General features: G+C 28.0%; 1 protein-coding gene across 4 annotated transcripts; it reads right to left on the reverse strand.

Moving 5' to 3' along the window:
• Window positions 1-695: 695 nt before the first annotated feature.
• On the reverse strand, window positions 696-6,917 carry LOC137834639 (trehalose-phosphate phosphatase A). 4 transcript variants are annotated; one of them, XM_068642725.2, is made up of 12 exons: window positions 6,597-6,917; window positions 3,956-4,403; window positions 3,715-3,855; window positions 3,548-3,619; window positions 3,307-3,420; window positions 3,128-3,187; window positions 2,924-3,025; window positions 2,418-2,495; window positions 2,255-2,324; window positions 2,097-2,167; window positions 1,854-1,946; window positions 696-1,218 (listed from the first exon to the last, which is right to left on the reverse strand). In XM_068642725.2, exons 2-12 carry the CDS (start codon window positions 4,238-4,240, stop codon window positions 1,162-1,164), a joined length of 1,143 nt encoding a protein of 380 aa, XP_068498826.1. In that variant the 5' UTR covers window positions 4,241-4,403; window positions 6,597-6,917; the 3' UTR covers window positions 696-1,161. The 4 variants fall into 4 exon arrangements, with proteins under 4 accessions (XP_068498826.1, XP_068498828.1, XP_068498827.1 ...); XM_068642727.2 differs by having other exon boundaries at window positions 6,699-6,857; XM_068642726.2 differs by having other exon boundaries at window positions 6,704-6,856.
• Between the last annotated feature and the right edge of the window lie 9,080 nt (window positions 6,918-15,997).

Below are 15,997 nucleotides of genomic sequence, written 5' to 3' on the forward strand. Positions count from 1 at the left end.
ATCTTTTCCTACTCGATAAGAATTCGACTTCAAATTTTGGGAAAACCTCTATTGAATTGTCATGATTTTTCTAATAATAAAATATTAGTTTTCATATGTCTAATATCTCAAAAGAATTGTCATTATAATTCAATGGAAAAAAAAACTAAGACTTGTTTATCTATAAAAAAAACTCACCTTCTTTCTAAAGATGAAGATGATTAATGATAAACTCTTAAAAATTCACTACTTAAGATAACCTCTTTGAATCCAAACTTAATACTTTGTCTCTCATAAGTATTGTATATCCTTTGTAATATTATGAATGATCTTAGGTAACACTTGAGTTTTATTTTAATTATGTTATGATTTTGTTTTGAGACATGAATAAATAGTTTAGCTAGAGTGATATATATATATATATATATATATATATATATATATATATGTGTGTGTGTGTTTTTGATCATTTAATAATTATATTTTGTAAAATGTACTTAACATATTAGTGAGATATATAATATGTATGTTGTTTTTTTTGTGTGTTATTTTATGATACATATAATGAAGATGTAGAATAACTTTCTTAAAATTGATTCTAGAAATTAGTCTAATAGTATATTCTTAAAGCAATAAGTTGAAGTATTATTCTGCAAAATAAGCATATGACAATTAAAAGGAAAAATTGTAGAATAATTTGAAGGGAGCATAAAGAGTGAGGAAGTGGAACTATCAAACTGATATATAAATATGTAATACAAATAGTGATATCCAATCTACATATTAAAAAAATAACATATGATAATTCTCTGAAAAACAGAAAAAGAAGAGAACAATTTCATATTGAATCCCCAATGACTGGTTAGGGGCTATAACCAAAAGTGAAGAAAGAATATGAAATAAATAGAATAAAAACTTTTAAGGGGGAACAAAAAAGCAAGCCATCTGCACAGATTTTCCTTGATCTTCGAAAATGTGTATATATATTTCTGAGGCAGGAGTTTACAGGTAGCACACAAGGTTTGAATAAAAGAAGTTTGGTTGACAATGTTGTTGCCGTGGTGAGAGAGAGAGGTCTTCTGAGCTCAAATATGTTGTAGCAGACCTTTTGGAAACAAAAAGACTGTCTCTAATATATAGCATAGCGGAGTATGTTGTCCTCTATACACTTTCTAAGGCTTTTCAGCGACCTTGAATGCTTGATTTCCATGCAGCCAGTGATGTCAGAAATTGCATCACCTGAACATATAACATAACATTGGTTGGATTATGACACCAGAAAAGATACATCAGTATATGCAAACAAATAGACTAGTAGAGTGTTAGGATTAGTTTCGTAATCAGAAATAATCAATTATGTTGGAGATCCCACGTCAACTAGAGATTAGTCGATTAGAGCATTTCATAGTATATAAGTGGATGTAAACTTTACTTTATAAACTGGTTTTATAAGGTTGAATTAGCCTTAAAGTCCACTTCTTAATAAATTTGTGATATAGGTAAAACAAAAAATAGTTAGTTCTAATTTTAGTGGCATCATCACCATAGTTTTGTGCAGTATAATCAATGTGTTATCTAAACATTTTATTGACAATAATCCAGATACTACTCAATTGTTTTAGCATATTCAAGTTTTGTGATTAAAAGAAAGAAAAATGATATCAACACCCTCTTTGTCAGTTGCTGAAAATAATTAAAAATTAAAATTTTTGTACGTCTTACTTATTTAGTGAATTTCTATTTTCATATTAATTAAATTAAGAGTATGATTTAAAGTGCTTCATCTTCCTATAGGAGTTCATCTGTCAGATTTAGATTCAGTCCAATGAAAAGAAAAAGAAACATTCGAAATAAATTAGAATGAAGAGATTTACCTCTGAGGGATCACGAAGAGAGTAAATTGCGTTGCTTTCTTTTGGGGAAGGGGACACTAAGATGCCACAACCTTTATTAGATTCTCTCAAAACCTGTAACAGTCATTTTGATATCAGCATTAAGGGAATCAACAACAGAGAAATTGAGAAAGAAGCACTTTGAGGCAGACATCATAATAAGCGATTTATTATTATTATTATTATTATTATTATTATTATTATTATTATTATTATTATTATTACCTTAAAGGCATCTTCATCTGTTCTATCATCTCCAACATATATAGCTAGCAAGTCATCGCAATTGTCAAGTCCTAAAAAAAGGTCTTGTGTCATTTACTTGCATAACAAAATTCTGATCTTCAAAGAAAGTAGCCATTAGATAAAAACAATGAACTTACCAAGTGACTCAAGTAAAAATGTGACAGCTTTTCCCTTATCCCAGTCAATCACTGGGCGAACCTCTAAAACCTGAAAATTAGTAACTAAACGTAGATTATTACGAAGTACTTTTTTAACAGTTAGATCTCTTGAAAAATGAGTGAAAAGGTCACGAAACAGTACCTTCCGCCCATGAGTTAAACGCAAACGTGGATACTGCTTCATAACATCATATACACGTTGTCCAACAATCGGCCAACTCTGTACATCAAAGGAAACAAATTAAGAGGAAATAAATACTTACAATCATTAAAAAATATGAAGTGCATGTTAGATTTCACATGGAATTGTGCAAACATGTCATGTAACATGAATTTAAGGAAATGTTTACTTGTTTAGTTCCACGATTCACTTTGAAGAATTGATTACGGGTTGAGAAGTCATTTTGAGTTTAAGCAAAACTTGAAATAGTTTGAGTAGGATGGAAAATTTCATAGTAAGTTTTATTAACTTGTATTTAGAATAAAATCGTCTATACATAGGTTATCTCATTTTAAAATTAATTTCAACCAAAATAAATTTCATTCGAACATGCACAAAATAAGTTGGTAAAGAGAGGAAGTCATCTTAGGTAGAAAGATTCCCCATTCTTATGATAAACAATAAGGCATCAGAAATGAAGTTAGTACCTCCTTATCTACATTCCGGTAATGTACAGAGGCACAAAACTTATTGTTCTCAACTGTTGCTCCTTCAATGTCTTTTGTACACTCCTTGAGCAACCCAAGTACCTGTGCGAACAAGAATCATTAGTTGATCAGCATACAACTTTCCATTACAGAAAAAAAGACAGAAAAGTGTTTATTTGAATTGTATTTTTCAAATATACATGCCTCATCAATCATGGGCAGGAATTCAGCAGCAGGTTGGAATAAATTAAGTTCACCAACACCCTGTAATTTCAAAAGAATAAAATTCAAATCGAGCTACGTTAAAAGGTACTTCTAGATAGATAATGTGAAGGCAGACACATATTCACAAAGACATCAGGTAGAAACTTTGAAACCAGTACCTGCTTCTCAGAATCAGGGTGATCACCAGAAATAGATTGTCTAGGAGGACCAATAATGTCCATCCCATGACTACCAGCGTAATAGAGGTCACTTAGTCCAACAAATTCATATACCTGAGCCAAAGGGGTGTATAAAATAAAGGTTAAAATCAAAATTCAAAACTAATGATCGACAAGGAAACCTGTTATATGCAAGTAAAAGAGAGAAAAAAAATCTCGTTTCATAAAATTCTCCCACTACCTTGTCACGCCTTCTTCCACTAATTATTGCAGTTGGAAAATATTCCGCCACTTTTTTAACAGCAGCACGCATCTGAAGTTTAAAGGTCAGATCGGCAAAGTAGTAACATCAGAAGAAAAAGATCTATTTAAAACGTGGACAACAAATCAATAGAGAACATCACATACATTATCTGACATGAACGCACAGTCAGGATTGTCCACAATGGGTGAAAGAGTCCCATCATAATCAAGAAATAATGCTATTCTCTTCCCTTTTGCACAGTTAGAAATTTGATCAAAAGATGTAAGTGCTGATGGAAACTTTAGCTGTGGAATTGAAAAAGAAAAGGTGACAAAATGAACTTGCATAAACAAAACATTCCACAACTATTGAACAAAAAAAATTACAGAGGAAAGTATGTTATACCAGCCAGGTACTATAAGCAGCATCAGGTGATCCAACCCCATGACTAAGATCCTTGGATACTTTATTGTGAGTAGGAGAAGAAGAATTCATGGCATCAAGACAACCGCTAGAACGAAAATCATCAAGAATTCCTGTCTTCTTCCTTGGAATTGCCAGCAAGGGACCATGATGGGGAAAGGTTGCCCCTTTTGGAGAAGAGTAAGGTGACAAACCAGAAGGCACACCCAGCCTTGACCTTGTTAAGGCATCAGTAAGGACAGGAGTAAGATTTGGCTTCAGCTCCATTGGATCCAGGTCTATGCACAATTTTCACAGTACAGCAACAATGTAAGACCTTTTGTGGAGGATTCAGAACAAATTGAACCAATGTCTACAAAACTTCCACCACTTCAATCAACTCTTTTCTTGTCACTGCTTTTGAGTTGGCAGTTTATCGACTGATGAGTTCCTATAGACAATGATCATGCAGTTGATTAGTTTGAATTCATTGAATATCAAGTCACCAATTAATTGAAAACATGACCCTATAAACTACTAAAGGCAAATAAACAAACAAAAAGGAAGAGAAAAATAGTTGTAGAAATAGAATTTCTCATAACTTTATGGTTAGAAGAATTTGGAACCGTCACTCACTCACCATGGTGATCCTGTTCCAGACTCCAATAACCATCATTGCACAAATTGTACATACCAATGTGGACTTGTCTTTTCAGTGAAAACACTAAAAGAACAATTTAAGAGTGATAAATCCATCACGGATTGATGTCAACTCCACATTTTGTTTAGCTTTTTTTACCTAGATTCTCATATCCACAGGTGATATAACTAAATTAAAGAACATAAATGACAATAATCTTTATCTTACAATATGATTTTGTAAAATAAGTTAAATCCAAAATGACTTTCTTAAATAGTATCTCAGCAGATCTAATGAGAGTAAGTTGAAAATCTCACTTCGTTTATAAATATAACTAAAATAGATTATACATAAAACAGGATGCAAAACCTATTTTACAAATTTAAGTTTAAAAAAATTAAGTTAGTTCCTCTCTCAATTTAAACTACTGAGATTGCTCATTTTACTAAAATACCCTTAGTGACACCAAATCTACTATTAGAAAGTACATTATTACAAGCAAGAAGCAATTATTAGAGAAAAACACGATCCCAAGAAGAAGAAGCAATTATTAGACAAAACCCCCGAAAAAAGCGAGCGTGAAAACAAACGACAACATTGCACCAGCTTAATTAAAATTTAAACAGTTACAAGGCAGACAAACCAGAATACACTTGTGGACAACAACTGAATCAATCAATCATTCATGCAGCAACAGCTCTGAATAAAACAATGATGCACTCATAAAAGTAAAAAGAAACAAACGTTCTCGCAAATAAATAAAATCAGTTGGAAAAGTTCAATAATACATCAAATAGTAACTATCAACCTAAAGCATCAAGAAAGAGAGAAAGAAATATTCACTAGTCAAAAACTGTTGCTGAACCATTTGAATGTCAACATATTTACGCAATCCCCATTAAATAATAATTATAACCGAACGGTCAAAGTTCAGATTCTGAACTTGACTAGCAAGGTAAGATGCACCTAATGGTTCACGGTAAAGAACGCATCTCTCCGGAATCAAAAAGTTCGAAATGAACTCCAAAGCTCCGGTGGGCTTTGACCATGTGTGTGACCAAGAGCACTGCGCTATTTGGTGAATGAGTTCTCTATTTTTTTATCCCCAAAAATTTAGAAAAGGACATGTTAGAAGAAAAAGTGTCTAGATTCAAAGAACACTTGTAGAAGAATACACGTTTCTTCAATTTCAAAAACACAAATGAATATTAAACTTGTCAAAAACAAGACTTTATTTTGTTTCACTCAACGAACTTTTTAGAGTTGGTTAAGTCTTCCCTCCAAAATCAATTATATGAAGCCCAAAGATCAAAGCTCGAAAACAACTCCTTAACTGTTAAACCTGAAAAAGACGATCCATAGTTTGTTGTCCATAACTCTTGTTGAAAATGAAAGGTATGGCCACTTCTCAAACAAGGTTCCGAAATTGCTTACATATTTATCTTACTCTAGAAAAGTAAATACAGACTCCAAATCACAACCTGTTAGCTGGCAAATTCTATTCTTCTCCACACCAATCCTATTAAATGCCCTCTACAAATTATCATATTAGAGCCAAAGATTTGAGGTCCATTCATGTTAAATCAAACACTCCATAATTCTTCATATGTTAATGCGTAGAAAAGCTGTGAATTCCATAAATGTAACAGGAAATTCACGTTTGTTTTGGTGTGCCAAAATTTTGAAACTACCCTCTGATCCAATAAAAAAAACTCGATGACAGAAAAAAGAGACACTGTTTTTTTTTTTTGTCAAATTCAGAGAATTCACAATCCCTGAATGACAGTACCAAAACCGAAAAAGGACATTACAGTTGACTTGGTTGGACTATCCACACACAAAAAACACGATGAAGAGGGAGATTCAGATCATACTACAGAGTGTTGAAACAAACAAAACTGAGAGAAGTGTTAATGAATGTTACAGCAATGATCACACAGAACTGGTTGCGAATTTCAGAGAAAACAGAGAAATCAATGGCTAAAAGTAGAAAGAAAGAAAAACCTTTGGAATGTGGAATTTGATGAGAAGTTTCCTTTTGCAGTAATTTCGCAATTGTATATCGAAAAGAGAGAGCAATGTGCACGTGAGGGAGAAGAAAGGTACCGTACTTTCTCCCGCGCTTGAGAACAAGAGGTTCTGAGAATGGAGAAAAAGGAGAGTGTTGGTTGCAGTTTCACGAGAAGAGAAGAAAACGCTGAGAAGAGAAAGAGAAAGAGAAAAAGAGAAAGAGAAAAAAGAGAAGGGTTGTTGTTTGTTACATTGAGAAAGGAACGAACCGGAGGGAGTATTTAAGCGCGTTGGTCCTCACCTAACGTGCGTTTCAGAACCGCACAGGCGCGGTCGTTGAATAAGGAAACCACTCGCCATTAAAATATTTTACCCTTCTTTTAGGCTCTCCGCGAGGCGCGTGGTCCGCACGTCGCTTTTTGGCGATGGCTCCGGGAGTGCGAGACCAATGGGGATGCGCGTTGAGGTGACGCTCTTCTGGTCGAGAGTCTAAAACGAAGCTAGAAATTAAAGTAAACTTAAAAAAGGTATTTCAACTAAGAAGGTGAATGGAAAGTAACACGTGAGTTATCAAATGTGAGATGTTTCCATCTCTCTATTTTTTTTTTATCTTTCATTTTTTTTATTTTAAATTAACAAAACTTTTATAGGTATGATTCGCACGATCGAGACTCTGACTTGACACTTGATCCAAATCGATTGACATAATCAACCGCAAAACTGGTTAATGATCAAGCGTTTGGTAATCTATTTTTTATTAAGTTCATTAACAACAAAGAGTTCACAATGATTATATAAATAAACATAAATTCCAAAAGATCAAATACGCAATCATCTAATATTAAATACTAAGTGTCAAGTGTTGAAGTAGCTGACTTGAGCTTTGAAGTGTTTTTTGCAGGTACTATCTGAGTCCATAACTAGCAAGAAAGAGTGGGAGAGCAAGAGTGAGAACGTAGAAGTCCAAGAGTGAGGTACCGACCAACAGAAAAGCATTACACACCTCTATCTATATATATATGGTGAAATTCAAAGTTAACTCATATTAAAGATAAATAAATAACATATATGAACAAAAATCCACCAACATAATTGTATTAGGTTTTTAATTAATGGTGATGTGTTAGTGTTTTTCCTAATTTTGTTGATAATTCATTGATGCTGAATTTATTCAATAATATCTTATATACAATCAATAAAACACAACTAAAAGTACTTAACTTCCACCATTTATTTTAAAATGTGTGTATATAATTTTTTTATACAATATAATGTAATGATATGGTGAAAAATACTGGCAATTATAATTTCCTTCAATAACTTTTTCATCATTGAAGATAACAATTTTTACGATAATTACACATTATTTAGGTTCTCAACCTTTATTAGCTTTTTCTATACATGTTTGAAGATAGAGCTTATAAATTAAGATGTGTTTGGAATATAGTTTAAATTTTTATTTTTTTTAAACTAGGTAATTTTTAGAAAATCTAAAGCTATGCAACTTATTATTGTTTTTAATATCTTTTCCTTTTTTTAAGTTTCATTCACATTACTTTTCTCACTTTTTCAACAAAAATTATCTAAATAAAAATTAGATTATAACAAGAAAATTTGATTATACATGTAATCATGTATGAAAATAATTATTTTTTTTCACACATACATCACACATGATTTTTATATAAGTATATAAAGATGAAAATCTCTTCATATTTATAGACAGGTTAAAACACTTTGAAATGTCTTATTTTAATTTACTTAATTTTTGTTGATAAAAAAATACGATGTTTATAATTTTATACTATTTAGACTTGTTCTTCTTGAGTGACTTTTCTTGAAGATCTACCTATTTTGATTTGGAGTTTTGAGTAGATTTTGCAATAACTTTGACCATGGAAATACCATTGAAGTAATACTTGTACTTCTCTCTAAGTTGCATTGCCCATGGTTTTTCTTTGTCTTTTATAGTGTCCTTTCTCAGCTATTATTATTATTGCATTAATGAGATGTGCTACTCTTCAACAAGTACATATATTTCTATTATTAGCTTTATCCCCACTTTTAATCTCATAGGTTTCTTAATTTTTAATTTTACTTTTTATAAAAATATTACTGGTCATAACAAATTTTGTTAAATATTATTATTAATATATCATGTCAATAAAGAATTAGATTTTTATTATTATTAATTTTCTAAAATTAAATCATTTTAATCTAATACTAACATCTAACATGTCATATTATTATTAATAAAAATATATATTAATGTGTTTTCAGGTTTTAGCTTTTACACATATTATTTCAATTTTTTTGTCCCTATATTTTTTTTTTAATTTATTTTGGTCTCCATTATCTTAATTCATATGAACTAAAAATGATTGAAAATATTATGTACAAAGAATAAAAGAGTTAGCTTTTTAGCCTAAACTAAAAGTAAAATCTATTCAACTACATGAAGCGCATGAGTGATTTAATCTATATTATTATAATTATAATAATACTTATATCGAATTTTCAATATATAAACATTAACATCTGTTAATATATATATATATATATATATAGCAAGTTATATTTAGAATGAAAAAGACAAAGTTTTAGGGTTTATTTTTATTTTTTAAGTAAAAAAATACTGTTGTATTAAGCATTTTCATATAACTTCTACAAACTGTTTTCCTTTTTTCTGATTTTGACAAAAAAAATTATCTTTCTACTATATATATATATTTTTTAAACCAATTTTTAATTTATTTGAAGCATTTAATTTACCTACTTTTCAATCTAATAAACCAATATAGCTTTATTTTGGCCATATTTAAAGGATACATGATAATTTTAAGTCATACATAACACATATATCACTACTAGTTTATAAAAAAAATAATTAATTTGTATATTAACTAAATTAGATATTTTTTTATACTAACTTTTCAGTCTCTAAAATAATATCTATTATTAATAAATAATTTGTAAATTAATATCTAATTAACTATCAAGATTTTAGATTTTAGTTATCAACTTTAAAATCTAAATAATTGATAGCTAACCTTAATATCTAACTTGATATTAATTTAAAAATTATTTATTAATAAAAATTAATTTAGATATCAATATTTTTTATTTATTTTTATATTCAATCCTTATAGTAATCCTAATTTAATGAATAGCCTTATAAATTTCAATAACAATAACTAAAAATTTCACCATAAACAATTAAGGGTAAATAATTATTTAAATTTTTGAAATAAAAATATGTCAATTTGTTGTTGTGTTGAATGTGTAAATCTCAACCACTGTGCAAAGGATATTGGCCAGGCTCAATGTTCTGTCACCTAAATTGAAGCACATGGCTTTATTGATCTTAGTTTAGACCATGTTTTCATCATAAATTTGACTTTTTTGGTTCACAATTAGTGAATAAAGACATGTTAAGTCAAATTACAATGATTATGGTGCATAATTTTTTTTATACATAGTTTAATTATTAGGTTTTGTGTTAGCATGTGCCATTCTTTGATAAGATTGTAAGAAGAGACATGGTATTCTCCACATCAGATCTTTATAATTTGTTATATTTTTAAGTATAAAAAAACAGATATTAAAGTAACTAATTAATTATATATATGTGTGTGTTTTTCAACATCAAGTAAAAAAAAAAAAAAAAAAAATATGATTAGGGTCAATCATCACATTTTGAAATATTGTCTGTTTTGGAGGTCGGTGTTTTGTCATGATTTTATTCTTAAAATATGTATTGTAAGATTAAGAAAGAAAAACAGGGGTGACCGACGCGTCTGAAGTGTGTACTTTGATGCAAGCTAAGGTTTGGTTTTGTATTTCTGCAAAAGCATTGCAAAATCATGTTATGCTTTGTTTCTCTTTTCCCAATTGGTGTTTGGAATGTTTGTAATGTTTGGAATGTATGAGTTTGGTCGTTTAATGTGATGTTAGGTTTTTTTGTATGGTTAGCGATTAGGGGTGTTAGGTAGGTGTTTTGAGCCAATCTCTGAGTATTGTTTTATTGTTATTGTTTTATGTATAAGGGTTGAACCACCATTGAAGTGATTCGCATTTTATATTTAATTGTTATTGCCAATAAAATAAAAGAAGAAATGTGTATTTAATCTATCATTGACATCGACTCTCAAACGATGTGAGACTATACATTGACTGTAGCAGAACAATATAAAATTATTGTACAATGGAATTAGTATTTTTTTATGAAAAAATTTAAAGAGATATTAATTGTTATATTTCATTAAATTAGATATTATTTTAAAAACTAAAAATATTATTGATATTTAATTTAATTTTTAATACTTAATAAATATTTTTTAAATTAGTATATAATTAACTATCAAAATTTTAACTATCAATTTTATGATTTGAACAATTAATAATTAAAATATTAATAACTAATTAAATATTAATTTAAAAATTATTTATTAATAATTAAAATTAATTTAAATATTTTTAAAATAATATCTAATTTATTTAAATAGGTATGATTTTCTAATGTGATAAGTGGAACAATTAGTAACAATTAATGATTCACGTAAAGAAAATTCATGTTAAGTCAAACTTCTTTTTTAACAGCACAAAAAGTCAAACTCTAATTTAATAGGGGTTAAAATATTAGTAAAACATAGTGTCATGAATTGCGTGACAGTTAAATTAATTAGGATTTTAAAATATTAAATTAATGAAGCCCCACAACGTTTTCATCATTTAATATATAATAATGAATTAATGTAAGACAACTTTCACATTATTATACTAGAATACTGGGTTAAATAAGTTTTGTTTTATCTAAATAAGTATTTTTAAATTTTTTTAAAGTGATTTTCACATCTAAGATTTAATAAATATATAATTTTTAAAACCTCTTTAGATAATTTAATAAATTTCAAACTCTTAAAATACATATATAAAGTTTCAAAATATAATAAATTATGTTTTGATGTTCCAAAATGCTATTTCTAAAGGGCTTGTATGATAGGCACTGTAGTAGTAAAATAACATAAAAATGAACTATTTTTTCAAATAATATTATCTCTTATTTAGTGTAATATAATTTTACATATATATATATATAGTGAGATGGAGTTTTAATTTAAATAAAAAATGAATTTTTAAACCTATTTATAAACTTTTTCAAACGATTGTTTCATTCACCATTAAATTAACTCAATTCTCTATCTCAAATAAATTGGATCCAACATTCTCTCAAAATTTTACTTATAAAAAATAATTTTATTGCATTTTACTTCTAATTCTCAATAAAGTTACCAGACTAAACACGTTAATAATATAATAATATGTTACTTTAACAACGCCATATTAAATAGTTATTAGTTTTTAACTGTGATTTAGTTAATATAATTTCAAAATTACTTATTTTAACAAAAAAAAATTCAATTGTAATATAGTTCATAATTATCAACATATCAACTCTCTTTCATGTTTCATATGTTTTTTTTAATTGATAAAAAATAAATTAAATAGAAATAAAACACAGATGAGTGTTTTAATCATGAGTGTTTCAACCATTTTACAAAAAGATGCCAAATAACTTCTCTAAGAATCCTACTGTTTCCATATGTCAATACAGTCTCACATCACTCAGGAATTGAGACCAATGGCATTTTATATACTCCCTCCTCTCTTCACCCTTCGAGGCGCCTTTTAAGGACAAAACTGTGACGGAGCACCAACCTCCAAAGCGAACAGTACCTCAGATGCGGTGATTGACCCTAACGATGTTGTCCAACGACTTGAGGTCGGAACACCTACAATGAATACAAATCTACACAGACAAACGTTTGGAACAGATGTTCGACCTCTAAAACCACACAAGTAACAACGATTTGCTACCATGTTAATACAAGTAGTTAGACAATGGACTCAATCTGAAAAAGAGAAAAACACTCTTAAAACCTTGTTTTTTAACCAAGTCCATTAAATATAATCCTTAAACTAACTAACTTTGTTTGTTCACTTGTTTTTAAAATATGCTTTAAATCCATCATCCATTTTTTAAATAAGTTATCACTATTTTTTTTAATCATAACACCAAGTTGCAATTTAAAAAAAAAAGGGAGAAATCATTCCAAAATAAAATTCTAATGGTTATATATAATAACACATGTTGACATGAATGGTGTGAAACTAATATGTTTTAACATACTAATTATTTAATTAATTAGTGATGTCCCACAACGTTTTCATCATTAAATGTATAATAATTAATGTAAGACTTCTACACGTGATACTAGAATATATATTTTTAATAGGTTCGTTAGCATATTTTCCACCTCATGTCTATGTTACTTTAAATTGGTCTTAAAAATATTAGTAATAAATTGATTGTAAAAACACAATTTAATGATAAAAAAAATAGTTTTACAAAACTTAATAAACTACTATCGTTGTATTTTTTGCATGCATTTAGAGAATTACATCTTCTTCCTTTCATGAATTAAAATGTTTATGTACTAAAAATTACACTTTTGTAGAAGAAGATTTATATAAAAACCTTATTGTTGAAATTAGAAGGGAGAAATTTAATATAAATGAGTTAGAAATAAATCTATATAAAAATTCAAGATATTATTTTCAATCCTTAAAGTAGTGTGTTTGTGAATATTTATATATATATATATATATATATATATATATATATATATATATATATTACTCAATTTTATTATTTTTACTTCAACTTTCAACTCATTTATGGATTCTTAACCTTTATTAAATTAATTAATACATGCAATAGATAGTTTATAACTTTGCATTGATATAGTATTTGACATTGATAAAAGACAGAATAATCATAAAAAAATAATAATTAACAAAACAATTAATTAAGGAGTTAACGTATTAGGGGTTGATTCTCTCCTCCTCCCGTAGTAAATTGTTAATATTAACTTTAATAACTTATATAATAATAATAATATATAATTATAATTATAATAAACAATAATAACAATAATAGTAAATAATAATATGGAAAAATAATATGTGATTAGTAACATAAAAACTAAGTAGAAGGAATGACTTTTGTAACAGTTCTATAAATTTCTTGTGAAGGAATTATATATATAGTCATTTTTTAAAATATAATATCTTGAAAACATACATTTTTTTTACTTTTTTTATCTTTTTAAGAACAAAATTATTATTTTAAAATATTTAGTAGTGTATAAAATAAAATTACATTAAAACTAGGATAGGCTTGAAATGGCTCTGATACCATATTAAGAAAGAATAGACTTTAAGCCTAACTCAACCCCATAAAACCGGTTCATGAGGTTGAGATTTGCACCCACTTATATACAATGAAAGACTCTAATCTCTAGTCGATGTGGGATCTCCAACATATATAAAAGGATTTTCGATAAATAATTATATAATGTTGTATTAATATATAAATATTTCATTAATTTTTTATTTTTCTTATTTTTTTTCCTATTTTCTTACCTTTACTTTCTACTATTCAATCCAATCAAACCATAACATTGACACACTAAGACAAAATGGAATTTGAATTCTCTATTAGAAATATATCGATTTTAATATTTTTAAATATATTAATTTAAGTGAACTTTAAGTTTAACTAAATCTCATACAATCGACTTATAAAGTAAAGGGTGCATTCACTTATATATTATGAAATGCTTTAATCTCTAGTTGACGTGAGATTTCCAACATACCTTCCTCACGCCGAGAGTGACAGTTCGCGTGTGGAACAACATATTATGAATGATCTGATAACAACCTTATAACGGGTGACACGATAGGTCCAACAAACAATTGTTGAAATAGGCTCGAAATGACATTATAAATAAAAGACTGAAATAAAACAAAGGAGAAAAAAAAAGAAGGTAAAAGATACATAAACAAATGTTTCTTCTATTTTATTTTCCTTGATTCAATCAAAACAAAGAATCTAAATATATATACAAACAGTGCGCTCATTCTAAGTAGTTAAAGAGATAATGTAAAATAAAGAGTTAATAAATACTAAAATAAAAACTTGAATAAAAAAAATAAAAAAAAATATTAAACATATAAATAAAAAAAACTAAAAATTAAAAAATACAAAATTAATATTAGTTTATCAATAGAAACCTTGCATTCATATATTTTTTGTTATATTAATTTTTTAATTAGAGCATAAAAAAAATGTTTAATAAGATGTTGGTAATTACAGTAAATGCATGTATCCAGCTCAAGCTTGCGTGTTCTCCATTGACCACATAATTTACAAACAAAGTTTGACTGAAAGTCGTTCTCATGGACCAAACTATTTTCTCCTTCCACAAAGTGTAAATAAAACAAGAAGCTTCCAGAAAAAAGAATCAAGAAAACAAGAAAGTGATGAAGCAAAAGTTGAAGTTGAGCACACAGAGAAGAAGAAAGTGACACCAGCTAGATCCACCACATCTAATTAATACATACCTAATATTCTTTAAATATGTTACCACCTCAAACTACATTTTTATATTACTTTACAACATCAATTTAAATCTTATTTCAATTTCTAAAATAAGTTTGTAATTATACTGATATCTACATTTATTTATATAATTATATGTGGAAATAATTGTTTATCAGAGTAATGTGATTATGCTTTTGATTATTATTATGAGAAGGTGATTATGACTTTCTGAAAGAAGAATCAGAAAACGCTACAAAAGGACCATGAGTCCCCAAAAGAGGTATGAATCTATGTAATATATATTACACTAATATTTTATACTCTCATTCACTTGATCGTCGGAGTATTGTCAATAGGTGAAACTTTCTTCATCTATTTATGATATTTCAACAATCCAGAAATGTAATTACAAAGGATCACTACGGAGGCCATCCTAGATATTCGACTTCGAATTTTCGGCGAGAAAAAAATATTTACTTTCCTATCTAAATATATGTAAAAAAAAGAGGTTAAGTATTCCTTTGTTCTTAAATATGAATTAAACTATTAATTTAATGTTTTAAATAATGAAATATTTATTTTAGTATATAAAATTACAATTTCCTTCATATAGTTAAGTTTTGTTAGACTAATTTATTATCAAACTATACCTAAGGATTGGTTTGAAATTAATTAAGAGGCTATTATGTCCTTAAACTATCATATCAAGGACCATTAAAGTTTTTTTTATTACATACTTATGGACTAAATTAAGTACAATGTTTTTTTTAAAAAATATTATAGAACGATGTGCGATTTTCAAGGAGGTTGAATATTTTAATGATGTGTATGAAGAAGAATTCACCGAAAGAAGTAAAACTCAATTGTGTGATATGTTACTCTTTAGAAAATTAGCCTCACATTCTACTCTCTATATATAAACTTTTTTTTTTAATTTGATATTTAAGAT

The sequence above is a fragment of the Phaseolus vulgaris genome, chromosome 5 (genome assembly GCF_051622355.1).
Source record: "Phaseolus vulgaris cultivar YP4 chromosome 5, ASM5162235v1, whole genome shotgun sequence".
NCBI classification, from domain to species: Eukaryota; Viridiplantae; Streptophyta; class Magnoliopsida; order Fabales; family Fabaceae; genus Phaseolus; species Phaseolus vulgaris.

Excerpts from the sequence above, each read along its gene's own strand:
- LOC137834639 (XM_068642725.2), bottom strand. The coding sequence starts at position 4,240 with ATGGAGCTGAAGCCAAATCTTACTCCTGTCCTTACTGATGCCTTAACA. Across the intron at positions 3,421-3,547 it reads GTGGAAGAAGGCGTGACAAG|GTATATGAATTTGTTGGACT; the intron begins GTAGTGGGAGAA and ends CCTTTGGCTCAG. Across the intron at positions 2,168-2,254 it reads ATTTTTACTTGAGTCACTTG|GACTTGACAATTGCGATGAC; the intron begins GTAAGTTCATTG and ends ACCTTTTTTTAG.